At 45.6% G+C, this 15,122-nt stretch overlaps 1 protein-coding gene across 2 annotated transcripts; it reads right to left on the bottom strand.

Annotated features, from left to right (window-relative positions):
• Positions 1-240: 240 nt before the first annotated feature.
• Positions 241-14,827, bottom strand: cntnap1 (contactin associated protein 1). Of its 2 annotated transcripts, none has more exons than XM_086132181.1 (24): positions 14,065-14,827; positions 10,420-10,521; positions 10,144-10,337; positions 9,404-9,557; positions 9,004-9,207; positions 8,730-8,914; positions 8,500-8,649; positions 8,163-8,424; positions 7,938-8,087; positions 7,687-7,861; positions 7,490-7,596; positions 7,286-7,408; positions 6,984-7,187; positions 6,756-6,912; positions 6,550-6,677; positions 6,297-6,470; positions 5,998-6,216; positions 5,684-5,923; positions 5,366-5,605; positions 5,158-5,285; positions 4,450-4,543; positions 4,137-4,367; positions 3,934-3,978; positions 241-3,018 (listed from the first exon to the last, which is right to left on the bottom strand). In XM_086132181.1, exons 1-24 carry the CDS (start codon positions 14,123-14,125, stop codon positions 2,819-2,821), a joined length of 3,927 nt encoding a protein of 1,308 aa, XP_085988307.1. In that variant the 5' UTR covers positions 14,126-14,827; the 3' UTR covers positions 241-2,818. The 2 variants fall into 2 exon arrangements, with proteins under 2 accessions (XP_085988307.1, XP_085988308.1); XM_086132182.1 differs by lacking the exon at positions 241-3,018 and adding an exon at positions 3,028-3,616.
• Positions 14,828-15,122: the final 295 nt, after the last annotated feature.

The raw sequence follows: 15,122 nt of genomic DNA, 5'->3' as shown, positions 1-15,122 counted from the left end.
ACATTTAAGGCTCTACATATCATTCAACGCATCCATTGTTGTGTACTCACCGCCATGATGTTGTCTGTTGGGCACGGTGGTGCCTTGAGATACGGCCGATTCATTTCAATGAGGAAAGATGATTTGAGATACACTGTGTTTAGAAGCTACAAGTCACCGAATGAATTAAATTTGAATCTCAAGGCACCACACGTCTTTATCTTGACTGTTACTGCTGTACTACAATAATGGGTTGTTGGCATCTGTGCACGTCTGCTTGTTTATTGTCTCGAGCTCAACAAACAGTGAAAACAACACACACACACAGACACATTTTGGGGGACCACGGATGGTGAGATGATACTGCTATGCTAGCTGCACAACTAGGCTAACACACCTGTATTCGAGCAATGCTGTCATTTACATTCACTTGTTTACGGCGCACTCTTAAAAAATAGAGCCTATAATTGCCATCTGTACATTACCAGTATCTTGTCACTGTACAATCAAACCATGAAATGTACCCTTTGGAGGCGTATTCCAGCTAAAAGGAGCAAGTAATGGAACTGTCTTTGCCCTGAGCAAACAGTACATAGTGTGACATTCAAAAAGTTGATTTCCACGCCTCACTTTTGTGTTATCTGCGGATATCAGTGGCAAAAAAGAAGCTTGTTTTGTGTGTGCATGCTAGGCTATATGCTTTGTTTCACGTACACAGTTAGCTGCTAGCAAAGAGTGAGTCGGCTTTCAGCTACCGTGCTACGACATGATGCATAAATCTATACACAAATGTGTGTGAATTGGAAGTAAAACATGAGCATTTTACACCATCATGGTGCTCTCTGTACATGTACTTTGTGCTTTCACACCAGCGGTTTCTATTAGTATGTTCTTCTTTTTCAGTTGCTATCAGTTGGAGGCAAAATAGCTGTTTCATAACTGACATATCTTCACTTGCTTTATGGATTTGAAACCAAATTGGCAGAAAGGAGGACATTATTTTATTTTTTTACTCAAACTACTGGTGTAAAAGCACCCTATTACAGTGTGTGTATATTTATATGTAAGCGTCGCCACCCGAACATTGGTTTCTCTTCAAATCCAGACAAAACGTAACAAGCAAGACAGATCCAAGTAGAACGTGTATGTTTGCCCCCCTCGTTATCAATGTAGCCCCGCCCTAAAAAACAGGTAGAGTAGATACGGTATTGCAATCGGGAAAGCTGCGATCCACTACTAATACAATGTGGCCTTCCAGAATTGCGGATACATTCTTAAGAGGTAATGGACTGCCTGACTGTAGCTTTTAGACTTAGAATACATAATACACAAACCTATTCACAACTTGGAATTGTTATGTTCTTCCTTCATCCAAAGTGTGTAACTCAGGTTGGCTTATTTTCAAAAACAAGCAGTTTTTTTTTTGTTTGTTTGCATGGACACATTGAGAGATAGGATGTCACCAGATTGTCAGTTGAAGGTGCAGGTTTTGCACGGTCCATACAGTAGAATATCGGCAGCCACAAATGGGCTGAGAAAAGAATAAAAGTCTGATTCCTTGTTCTTGGATCCTAACGCCATCTGATGAAGCTTTTGTAGTAACTTGAATGGGGTTTGGGAGGGGGCAACCTTGCTCAGATGAGGCACTTCAGTATTTCACCCTGCAGGACAGTTTGAGACTTGCATGCGGAGGGCCTTGAACTTCGCAAAATACAAACGTTTTACAGCACCAGGCATTGCATCCCACGCAAACTCGGGTTAAAAAATAAATAAAAAATGAAAAACACAACAAAAAGAAGAAATGGAAGAATTGGAAACCCTAAGCCACATGACTCTGGTGGTAATTTGGCTTCGTCCTCACTGGTTATTGCTTGTGGGTTTACTTATTGTGATACTTTTTTTTCCCCAGGAGGCCTGCATGATAGCTAGTCAAGATGGGCAATTGAACATATGATATGACATATTAAATCAAATTTGAGACCAGCTCAGATTCCAGCCTCCTTTTCCTGTTGGATCGTGTTTTTTTTTTTCCCCCACTCCAAGTGACTGAGGAAATTTTGGTGCCCATTTAGCCCAAAAACGACAACAGTCAGGCCTCTGCTGCCACATGGGTACATCTGTTACGCATCTTAATGACCAATTTTTAATTATCAAATCAGGTCAAATTGGGGTTGAATGCTGGATAATACCCTCATATGTCCCCAGTTTGCTGTACGTCTCTGGAATGCCAAATACTCTGCTTCAGCATCTCCCATTACTCTCCAGGTATCAGTTGACCTCATGACTAGACTCACCACAAAAGTGGATCTCACCGCTAAGGTAAGTCCACCTGTCCGTCCACAGATTTAGGGATGGTTTGCAAAAAGTAATCGAATGCCTTGCTATAAGTCTTTAACCAGGATATCCGAGAGGATTCCAGAAACGACAACAACACGCACAGCCGAGTGACTCCCCATCGACCTCTCAGCGTGACTCAACAACATTTAAGCAATACAGGTAATTAAAAATGCGTGCTTTGAATTGCAGCGAGTTTATTATATCACTTTTGGGTGTTCTGGTAAGTGTAGCCCACAGGCCCGAGGGCCACTGCTCAGATCATGGCCCTCCCTGCTACAGTCGTTAGCATGCATTAACTAGCATTGTTCTGGTGATACCTTTGTTGTCTGCACTCTCTTGGCCTGTTTATGAACTGTGATCGTAGCTAAACCCACAAGTCATACCCCTCAGACGACTACCAACATAATCAAAAGAATCAACGCAAAGACATATATGTAATTATGTAAGTCCTTCCCAAAAGTCACTGTCCCATTGGTCCCATGCGTGTGTGTGGTTTATTAGTTTAGCCGCTCCTGAATTCTTCGTCAATTTCAGGTAGGATCTTCTTTTCTCGTCTTAGGGTCTCCGTGAGGGGCCGGGAGCTGCTGGGCGACTCCAAGTGTTTGGGCTCGTTGGTGCGGTAGGTGCCCTTCTGCTGGTACGCGTACACATAGATGCTATACAAGCCCACCAGCAGAAGAAGCAGCGCCAGGATGACGATGACTGCGGCAGTTCAAGAGAGAGATAAGCACCACTCAAACAGAAACATGCACTCATTTTCTTTCTTTTTTTTTGCTTTATCAGCACTTTCGATCAGCCAAACAGTGTTTTCACAGTAAATCGAATGATGTCACCGTCATATGCTCTGTCTTTGGCCTCCTTGAATCTAATATTGAATACACTACACAATAAGGTCTGGATTTTGCTGTTGCTGCTGAATTTCTCATCCAAAGTGACCATATTAATAATGAATGACATTTTCCTGACAAAAAAACGTGTCAACAAATTTTGTCCACCGCTAATTCCACAATTATGTCCTCCAACAAAAAGACTGTCTCATCCTAAATTGTATTCCAGGCTTGGCATGTCCTTTGTTGGCACACCTTGCATTAATCTTTGATGATGACATCTCGTATTAGCGTAACACCACTCAATCTGACCGGTGGTGACGTATTAATACAGTGACCGGCAGTAAAATGATCTTTGCCCAGACAGACTAAAACTGAGCTGATCCGGGAAAGGTCTCAGACATGGATGGAATGGGGGAGTTGGTACAGTCCGTCCCCGCATCAGCAATACAATGATGGAGGACACTCAGCTTCTAAATTAAAAAAGCCAACACTGAGATTCAAATCTGTAAAAATACAGTACATTGGATCTTTCATTTCAGGTGGACAATAAAATGTGACATTTTAAAAAAAGACCCATCGTCAATTGATAGAACGTGGAAAAATCGTATTTAACATATCAGTTTTGCCCAATTATTTGTGCTCAGTCTTTCTTTCCCTTTGAAAGAAATGTCAAAAAATCTGTCGGAAATTGATGAAGATATCGTTTTTGGCCCCTTTCAAAATGTATTGAATGGTGTTTTAAATTCAGAAAGACAAGCTTAATACGCAAGAACTGTAAAGGACTCACCTATTATCCAAAATAGGCCAAGGTCATCATGGATGTATATGTAATCTGTAAAACAGATATGCACATTAACCATTTCATGCACCAATAATGATAACCTGTAACCTGATAGAGGATGTCCACTGTAGTAACCCCTGTCCCTGAAAGGGTTAAGAACTGAAAGACTGTGTTTATAGTTGTGTGTTGGTGAGGTGAACTTCAAATACCTATGGTGGTAAACCATGGATCCACCTCCCACGGGACGTAACCCAGAACAGGAGGGAAGGCGCCGCAATTGGACTCCGAGACATAACCTTGCGTTGTCACCGGGGGGTCCGTTTCATTTGGCCGGAAAAGAGCCTTTAAAGGGGCATAGACGTTGTATCTCACGCCGGAGATGCAGCCAATGAAGCCTGGAGCATTGTGCCTCTGGATTTCGTAGTCGATGTCGCCGACCTCTGAGAGACACAGGGCGCGGTCAAAATGCAGTTCTTTCAAATTGGAGCCGATATGTTCTGAGTTTAGGATTGAGAAACGTACCCATCACTCTGCCCAAGAACATGGACTTTGGAGAGTCAAATCTTGCATCCTCCACTAAAGTTATCTTTTCAACAATGGGCTCCATAAAATCCACCTGTGGAGACGGAGCAATCAATTTATACTGGGATATGATATAAACCTAAAGTTGCGCTGTTTGGTCTTTAGGGCAAGGGAAGGCAAATTTATTTGTCCATAATATGTTTTTCACATAATCTGTGGTTTTAAGATGTAACAAGTGGACACGTTTACAGACTTCCAATCTTCTTTCTCTGGCTCCAAAAGCAAAAACCTCTGTTTTGTTCTTGTTCAGCAGCAGAAAATGTTGGTACATCCATTCTTTTAACTGCTCAATACATTTATTCATAGCCTGTCGAGGGTCATGTGATTTAGACCGGGATGTATAATTGTGTGTCTGTGTAGCTGTGGTAACTTATTTTATTTTTCTCTATGATCTGACCAATGGGAGCTGATAAATGTTAAATAGCAGAGGCCTGAGGATGGAGCATTGTAGAACTGCACGTGACACAAGATACTCTCTGGTTTCTAAATAAGACTTAAAACACTGAAGTACGATGTTAGAAAGTTACACCCAGTTCTTTAACCTTTGGAGAAGTATTTTATGATCGACTGTATCAAATGCAGCACTAAGATTCAGTAGGACTAACACTTTTTTGGGGCTTGTAAGGTGGAAGGAGCCAGAGCACTGACCTGCGTTTTGATAGTCCTGTTGTGCCTGGTGATGTTAATATAATGTGGGTATCCATCCGCGAGGTTACGGCGGGTCAGCTCGTACTTGTGGGTGATGAGTCCCAATTTATACCTCAAATCCACGCTACCTGTGTGGAGAAAGTCAACAGATGGTTTAGAACGGCACATACACGACACGGTGAATGGCCTTGTGGCTTGCGGTCCCTACCATCATTCTTGAGTACGACGGCAATGTAGTCATGGACAAAGGAGCTGATGTAGAGCAGCACAGCCGGTTTGTAGATTGTGCTGAAGCTGAATTCTATGTCGTCCGCCGTGTCGTTATACCCCAGACTGAAATTGTCGTAATGCGGGTCAATCCAGTTAGCCCAAGCTGCTTCGTCCGATATTGGCTTCTTCCGCACATTGTACTTCAGCCAGGAGCCGAGCTCAAAGTAGGCACCGATGTCTTAAACGAGATCAACGTAAGAAGCGAATCATCGTTATGCCTCTCTCGGTTTCGGACAAGTTGTCCCGAGGAATTCACCTTTATGGCAGTAGAACCCGTCAAATGCGGTGTTGTTGCAGTCACAGGTGTAGGAAGCGTAGCCCTCGATACACTGGCCGCTGTTACGGCAAGGTATGGTAGCATTGAGGCACTGGCCAGTACAGTTCCTCCTGATCCCTTTTTCTTCATCAACTTTCCCTTCCAAATCCAGAGGAACACCGTTCAGCCGCAACCCTCGGAGGCAACCCAAGAAGGGTTTTTGGGTGCGGTTACGGGAACCTAATGTAAGACAGTGGTTTTGCAACTTGCGTCTGAGACCTTTAATGGATCGGTCATATTTATGAGTTACCTACCTACAACAAGAGGATTCGTAAAGTTCATGGTGACAAAAGTCTGACTGGGGAAACGTTTGACAGTCCAGGGCTGGTAATCGACCTTGATGCGAGCTAATTTCACATTAATCTCAGCCTGGACAAAGTGCCACTCATTGTCATTGAGTGGCACAGGTGAGCGTAGTGTCACATTCTGGATGCCATCGCCCACCATGAAGACGAATACAAGATGATGGGTCGCTGGAAAGAAGCAGTAAGAAAGGGTCAGAAGAGTGGCTAACTAAATGAGGAAAATATACGTCACTGCTTGTTGAACTCACTGTTGAGCTCTATCCGGATAAAGTTTTTAAGGTGATCATCGGAGTTCTCCAAGAAGACTGAGTCGTATCGATATGTTTTGAAGTGGAAGGAGATGTCGGCACTCGAGCCCGGCTTGAAAGTGGGGAAGGTTATGTTGGCGGGTTTGGTGAAAGATATTGTGTTCCAGATGTTTCCTGTAAACAGTGGAATGTTCGTGAGACAAAGCAACTCACATACTCAAATACAAAAATTAACCCAAAGTGTTGAGCTCACTATCTCCGTGGCAACGAAGAGGTCCTACTGTGAACTGTGCTTCTGAGCCAGTCCTGTTGGTGTCGCCAACCACCACCCTCCTGACAGGAAGATGGTCCCTAAAGTCCAAGTAGCCCTTATCGGAGTACCTGAAATTTTAAAAATGACAATGCCGAAAACTTCACGTAAATGTTACAGACCGCATAAACGTTATGTCCTTGTCTCACCATTGTCTATAGTCTGCATCACAGTTACATTGATACTTGGGGTCAACACAGGTCTGGTTGATGGCGCAGCCACACTTTTGAACCTCTCTGAACGTTCCTCCCCAGTAGTAGTGACTCTCATTATTGCGACCAATCCAGTAACCAAACGGTCTTCCACCTGAAGCAGAGTGAGTGTTAGCACACCCACCCTTGCTTTTCATTTCCCGCATCTTAGCAAGAGGGACTCACCGGGCGTGTTGAGGAAACGGGACTTATAGCATGAATAGTCGACCCACTGCTCACAGTACAAGGAGGTGTTGGCCAGGGCGGTGACTTCATCCCAAGATGCGTTCCAGTAGTTGACGTTCCCGATGTACGGCTTGTCAATTGAACTCCCTGTTACCTTCGTACCGTCCACCCGGTCGTGCAAGATCACAGTCCAAGCTTTGTATGCTGGAGCGGTTCAAGACATCACAAGGAAGAAGAAGATCCGAGTGAACATCATCATTTGACAAGGCTGGAAAGCAATCTAAGTCAGTAATCTTACTTACACTTCATTTTACAGTATACTTCGAATGGCTTTAGCGGTCCGCTCAGATCTGGATCAATGGTGTAGTTTCCGGACCAGTACTTTCCGCTGAGTCTGTAGGCTTCGCACGACTCTTTATACACAGCTGTGAAGTAATTCAACTCATGTCGCTCAGAACGGCTTTGTCTTCAGAAACGGGACCAAGTTTAGCGGGTTCAAGACTTACACATGTGACACACTTCCCCTTTATAACCGGTGTTTTCACATAGACAAATGAAGTCATCCCACGACTGTATGCATCTGCCTTCATGCTCACATGGATTGGGACTACATCTGTAAAACGTGATACAAAAGTAGTTTCCATCCACATGAGCGGAGTTTTCTCCTTAAGGGCAACAGGGGTGTTGAAAGGACGCTTCCCACCTGTCAGTAATGCCGCAAGTTCCCAACAAGAGTTCAGCATAGCGCCCCCACTGCCGCTGCAAAATAATGTCGATGTCGAGCTGCTCATTGTCGATGAAGATATGCTGCATGCAACCGTGAAAGCGGTTTAGCTTGGTCTCACACTTCCTGATAGTGTTGTTGGTTTTGGGACAACCTGGGCAAAAGTACACTAATAGATGAATGATCGGATCTAGATTTTGTTTTCGAGTTGATCTTAGATTGTAGTTCACCTCCAAAGAAGTAACGGTCTCCAGTACGTATTGTGAAAGGGTTCGTGATCTTCAGCGGCGAACCCTCCTCCTCATCGATTGTGAGGGTGAGGAGGTTATCTCTGGCCGCCAAATCGACCGAATGCCAGTAGCCGTCATTCAGCCTGTAACCTGGACACAGAAGAAAAGCCTGTCGGATCGGGGATTCTCACCACAAAGTTTCTCCCATGATTGCGATAAGTCCACCTGCGGCAAATTGCAGTTTCTTCTTGCCAGGCTGAAAGATGGTGACGTTGATCTGCCCCTCGCTAAGGCCGAGCTCCAGGGCGCCGAGGTCGTCGGCAAAGCGCGTGAACATGAGCAACCCCGTGTAGTCCCACGAGCGGAACTTGAACTTTACAAACATGCGTGGCCTTCTGAAGAAGCCCGGCACTTGTAGGTAGTTGTTCGGTCCGGCGAAGGTCATGGGTTTGAGAAGAATGTCCCGGCAGGCAAAATGCAGCTTTTTCTGTGAGGGACAAAAAAATAATCCTCAATCAATCTATCACTATTCTTCAGTGAATCGAAACTCTAGACGGAATACCTTTCTTGGTATGATGATGTCCGCTTCTTCCTGCTTAGCCTTATAGATGATGTTGATGCCGTTGATGAAGACGTTCTCCAGGCAGCCCCGAAAATTTGGGGTAGTGGGGAGGTGAGGCATTTTGGGCTCGATGACGCCACCAACATACAACTAAACGACAGACCCAAAGAACCAAAACAGTTTGGTCAAGATGTTCTTCAGATGCCGGCTAGTCAAAGACGCTAGCCTACCTTGTTGTCCAGATCCAGGTGACTAAACTCTCCGTTACAGACGGCCATCACCGTCTGGCTGTCAACAGTGAAGTTCACCTGACGGCCTGAACGCTTAACGGTGACGTAATGCCAGTGCAGGTTGTCGAGAAGGCTGCCAGCTACTAGAGTGGTGCGACCATCGGTTTTGTGTATAACGCTACTTCCTGAAACAAAGAAAGAACCCGGGAAATTAGCTAAAGACTTATGACGGTGTGTTCCGCAAATGTGGCTCTGATCTCAAGTCAGGCTGTACCCAGGCTGATGTGTAGGTAGAGTCGACCTCTCTTTAGCTCGAGAGTGAAGAGGTCTCCCTGAACTCCATCGCTGTGTAACAGCACACCATCCTGCTCCAGGGTTTTGAAGTTTATGGCAATGTGGTCATTTAACGTGCGGGACCGCTTCCCAGGGTACGTATAGACGACCGAGTCGTCCCCGTTGTACTGCAGCACATGTGAATCTAAGGGGATGGAGAACATTTTGACCAAAGAATTAGACTAGGGTTTCTGTTCTGTACGCATTAACCCTTTCATACACCCTGTAACCAGATAACGTGATAAGCTGTCCACTGTAGTAACCGCTATCCCTGAAAAGGTTCAAGTTACTTTTTGCACAAAAATCCTAGAAATTGTGACAATGCTGAATTTTTCTATTACCGTAATGGCATCCAAACAGCTCCAGCCTCACACCGATCTTCCCTCCGTTCTCTGTGTTCCACGCCAAAGGAAGCAGGCGAATGTGTTTGGCTGTAAAGGCGTAATGGAAGACATTCCTCTTCACCTGATAATAATTCCAGTTCCCAGGCAAAGTCTGCAAACAGACAAGGCGGCGAGCATTATTGAGTCACAGCCTCATTAAGACGCTGGTGTTGATACAGTGGCGGTGAGATGAGATTTGTCAGTGGAAGACATAATGCACTATCTTCCGGTCAGTTGACAATGAGCACAGTAAAATACTCCCTGACTGCAGAATTGCCTGCAATGAGTGAACAATGAATCGGGTGTAAGTAGTTTTGCGCACAGGTGATCCTCGGAACCATATCCGCCTTTGCTAATTTCTGTTTGTTGTCTTCTTGCATGACCTTGTCTTCCAGCTCTTGTTTGAAATTCCTGCCTAAAAGGGGGTTCATTTTCTTGATGTCTTGTGGGCGAGGTCTTGCTGTTTGGGGAACGACGGATGCTGAGATCAAAGAACTAATCAGCCTTGCTTCTGCAGTACTGCAGAGCAGTCACTATCCTGTTCTCTTGCGCTAACAAGAAAGATGAGCCAAAGAATAAACCGTCACTTTAGTTCCCAATGGGTATGAATGGTCAGACGTTATTAGGATACAATGACCCAGTAAAAATCCACCACGGGTTTAATGCCCCCCCCCCCGACCCCCGCCTGTGGCACCCACCGAGTTGCCTCCTTTCATGATATATGGCGTCCATGCGTCTGGCCTGTCCCCGTAAAGAAGGGTGTACTTGGTGACCCAATCATACGAGTTGAAGGTGCCCTGGGTGGCGATGGCCCTTAGACGGTACTTCCTGCCCAGATCCACCTGCAGCCACGGCTGCCGATCTCTGGGGGAGGGTGACCAGCCACTGCTGCCTACGAGGAAGACAGTGTGTTTTCCAGGTATGAATACTTGCCAAACATTCATATCTTGAGCGACAATGCACTCGAAACTTACCATACAACTTGGCGAAATTGGCAGAGTAGAGAAAGTTATATCTAGATGAGGCCAGGAAGGAAGAGGCGTAGAGGCCAGACACCAGTGGGTCCACGCATTCTTCTGCGGGTAAATAATATATGATTGAAAAAAAAATAGATGAAGAAATGTTGTTTGCGTGAGCATTATCAACGAGAACATTAATGAAAGTCACTCGGGCCCTGCATAATAGGGAGACACCTTTTGTATTTTAATTAAATGTTCGTGCATGCTCTGGCAACCAAAATTCCAATTTAGTTTGGGAACTAAAAGCTGCCAGCCTAGGGACTCTAGACACCGCTGATAACTCAAATGAAGGACTTATTCAACCCCTGGGATTTAAATTGCTTGATGTTTGGGAATTCTGTAACAGCAGAAACCTTCCTTGTGATCATATCTTCCACACATGCAACTTTTTACTGCTCTAGTTCTGTCCTGTCTTATTTACGACTCAACACATCCCTTCGTCACACGGTGTAGCACAGGCTGGCTCGCTGCTTCTATCCTGTCCTGTTCTGTCTAGCCCTGCCCCGTGTTGTCCTGTAACATTATGTCCTGTCCTATTTTGCTACTCGCTGCATCTCTTCCTGACACGGTGCTGCACTGCTTGGCTCACTGCTGCGGTCCTATCCTGGCCTGTTCTGTCCTGACTTGATCCTGTCCCATTTTCTACGCATCTCATTCCTTCCTCATAGGTTGTAGCGCTGACAGATCACCTCTCTTCTCTTTTCCTGACCTGCCATGTCCTATTTAATACTGGCCACATCTCATAGGCTGCAGCAATGTCGGACTCACTGCTCCTGTGCTATTTGTGGCCTTCTGGGTTTCTCTCATGTATTCCAATGAGTAATTTAAATGTAGTTACTCTCCAAGTGGGAACATATGTGAATTACATTTTTGAAAAAAAAATACAAAATTGACTGCGGCCTAGATTTACTATTGCAGAGTTTAAATGTCAGTGCATTCTTCTGTCCAAATCATTTTCACATTGTGTCAAGGTGAGTTGCTGCTCCAACTATTAAAAGCCGCCATCCGTCTTCTTCGTGTCGCTTGTGTCACGGCGGTGGATGACTGTCCAGCACCTTGACCACGTAAATGCGAAAAGGAAGGATCCTAGCATTGTTCGGTGTCTTTCTCCTCAAGGACATCCCCGGTTGTTGAGTCAAGGCTTGCAAGATTAATTCAACCTTTCGGTTGTGCCTCCATCCTCTGACATATTTCAGGGTCGTGCACAACCCAAGCCAGAACCAAAATATTCCACTGCGTTGTTTCTAATGGAAGACATTGATCGGCTTTAATTCTTCTTGAAGTACCAAAAGGGAGGCAACTATTTCCTTTGCCCCACTCGATAAAAGCTCCGCACCCCGCTGTAGGGCGTTGTCAAGTTGCAACCCTGAGGTCTGCGTGCATGCTTCAAGGTGGCCCCCAAGGCACCTTCTCTCTCCCTTGCACCTATTACAAATTCATCAGTAACCGTCTGTTGAGTGGAAACAGTGTGGCCACATTTAGAGCGCCGGCTCTATTTGCGCTGACTCATCGGTCTTCTGGATGAGTGTGGGACAGGCCCAACGAGCTGACATATCTCTCCTGCAGCGGCGCTATGCAGAGAGCAGCAGGAGGAAGAGAAGGGTGGGCAGGAGCTTTTCGCCAGCGTCACCGACCTGCGATGCTGCTGTCACAATCGGTATTGTTGACAGCCTTATCGTTACTACACTATATGCACTTTACTCAGCTTTTCTTGTCCTGTGGGCGGTCTTTCTATTTACAATAGCCAGCTTTCCTAAGTCACTATAGACACCAGTCACTATCGGCCCCTTGTTCCTCACAATATGAGGAACTATGTGTAAGTTAGGGGAGTTGTAATTACAATAGGCACCATAGGCAGTTTTTCTAGTCACTAGTGTTCTAAAGGAAGCATTTCTAGTTGTAGCTTAAAAGAGTAGGCACTATAGGCACTTTGTAAAGAGTATTGCTGCCTCTTTGGTCACTATCGAGACTAGAGACAGCCTTTTTGGTTACTATCGGTAGCCTTTTTCATTCATCTTCCGAACCGCTTCATCCTCACTAGGGTCGCGGGGGCGCTGGAGCCTATCCCAGCTGTCTTCGGGCAGTAGGCGGGGGACACCCCGAATTGGTAGCCAGCCAATCGCAGGGCACACAGAGACGAACAACCATGCACACCCTCACTCACACCTCGGGACAATTTAGAGTGATCAATCAGCCTGCCATGCATGTTTTTGGAGGAAACCGGAAAACCCACGCAGGCCCGGGGAGAACATGCAAACTCCACACAGGGAGGCCGGAGCTGGAATTGAACCCGGTACCTCTGCACTGTGAAGTCGACGTGCTAACCACTGGACTACCGGGCCGCCACTATCGGTAGCCTTACAAGTTTATTTGGTACAATATGCATCCTTTAGTAGTCACAATCGGCACTAAAGGCAACCTTTCTAGTCACTATGTGCAGCCTTTTGAGCCACTGTTGGCACTGCAGTCCAATTTTTCATGTTGGAGCTGTTTAGAGATCCTTCCTCGTCATTATTAGCACTTTTAGCCCTCTAGGCACTTTGCACTATGGGGCCTCCACATAGCATTTGATCAACTCCGGCTCTATGCAAGTATATTGATTCATCCAGGAAGACGGTCCATTCATTGCAAGCAGTATCCAACTCTACACTTAAAATAATTGTTTGCTTATTTTTATCTTATGTTGTCAAAACATGGCCTGCCAGATTATTTTTATATTTCAAAGTCTTCTCAAGACACGTGACCGGTGCCCATCCCTCTGCATCTTTCTCACCGCAAAACTACTGAGTCATAACAGGCATTCTGCATCGGTATCACAAACTTGGTTGTAGAATTTCATTCTGATTTGGGTGTTTACTATATACAAAAAAGCATTTGGGATTTTAATTTGTAATGCAGAGACCTGCACTCATCTTCAACCGTGCATTAAATCGTCATTTCATTCCAGCGCATTTAAGCCTGATTTAACATCTGAGCTGGGGGGGTCCTTGACCCCTCCCGGGGGTAAAGTACGTGCAGGCTGTTTGATTGACAGGTCATGCCTCTCCCTCCCAAAAATGATGCAGTGGGCTGGTCCGCGTCGGGGCGCTGAGTCGTATAGTCTCTCAAGTCTCAGTTTAAACGTCTTCCTTTTACATCTTCATTTCACGCTTGATATTCACAATGTGTTCGACACAGCCGCATCTACTCTGCAGCGCTGTCCGTGTGGTGCAAGTTGAGGCTGCTGCGCCGGGCACAAACTTGCGTGCGGGGTGAAAGCACTGCAATGCAGACTGCAGTCCCGTCCGCGCTCACCTTAATTCTGCGGGACTCTCTGACGTTGTTCCCTCCCCGCGCGGTCTGCGTGCACGCAAACAGTGGGAAACGACCGATTGCAATCCTAAAATAAAATTGCATTCGCTAAAAAAAAAAAAAAAAAAGCGCAGAGAAACGTTTATATCCTGAGACGGTATGACAATGTGCCCTTCAAGAATTCTAATGCAGAAGCAACATGCCCTTCGCTGCTTCGTTACTGCGCGCAACTTTTTGCACAAAAAACGCACACAATGCAAATACATAACAACAACAAAAAAAACAGCAAATTTAATGCACGACACTTACGTGAAGAGCAGCGTCGCACAGCCAAAGACAAGAAGCATAAAGTCAATATTTTGCAAGTCATCCTTCAATCTAGGGCGCCTTTTTCCCCCGCATCGAAAATGTTAATTAGACGGTGGAACGTCTTTTCAACGCATCCTCTCTTTATTTCCCCCCACCCCCGGTCCAACTTTAACTCCTCCAACTCCTCTTCTTCTTCCCGGGCAGCTTCTACCGGTGCGGGCACGCGCATGGAATACTGATGCTGATGCTGATGCTGCGACCGGCCGAGAGCGCGCACCTCCTCTTTTCCCCTCGATAGTCCAAATCCTTGAACGTTGTGATGCTAATGCACGTTTTTGTAAGAGCACAGCGGTTGTTTGCAGGCAAGCGGGTGGGGAAGAAGTTTCTCTGCTTGCTGCAGAGTATAGCCGAATCGATCCCCAAAAGGGCTTTTCCAAAGAAGTCTTCTTAAGGGACCTTTAAAAAAATAATGAAAATCCTTTTAAAAATAATCCATCAGGTCTCTTATATCACCAGGCATAAAAGATGCTTGCCGCCGCTCGTCTGACATTACATATCCCGGTTTGGCACAATTCCTCGCTTTTAAGCTGGTCGGATCGTGTCGTGTTTGGTGAGCGCGTCTAGGAAATGGTTCCAGAAATAGGCCTGGACATCCTTTGCAGGCTGGCTGTCAGCGACCTTGTCCAGGTATACTGTCCGGCCGCAAACGTTCCAGAACGGGGTTAGGCTAATAATGATGATGATGGCGGTGCCAGCTGCTTTGCCTGATTTCGGACTTAGTGAGGCAGGATGGGAGGGAGGGTGAGACTTAGATAGAGGGGGATTTATGGTGACGTGAAACACAGTGGCTACAATTTTTTATTTTTTTTAAACAGCTTTGGGATTAAGAAGTGGGTTTATGGGACGTCAGTGTGTCTGCGAGATTGAATGTGAGTGTATGCGGATTTGCTCGTGTTTTCAATCAAATCAGATTGTTTGTAAAATCCCCTAACTGCCCCCCCCCACCCCCAACATTCCCAGACTGGAATCCCAGTGCAGACCAGCACTGCAAAGACAAA

This window comes from Hippocampus guttulatus, chromosome 16 (genome assembly GCF_054856545.1).
Source record: "Hippocampus guttulatus isolate MCC_2025c chromosome 16, RoL_Hgut_1.0, whole genome shotgun sequence".
In the NCBI taxonomy this organism is placed as follows: Eukaryota; Metazoa; Chordata; class Actinopteri; order Syngnathiformes; family Syngnathidae; genus Hippocampus; species Hippocampus guttulatus.
Note: the sequence above shows the minus strand (reverse complement) of the source record. Positions and strands in the feature narration are given on the sequence as shown.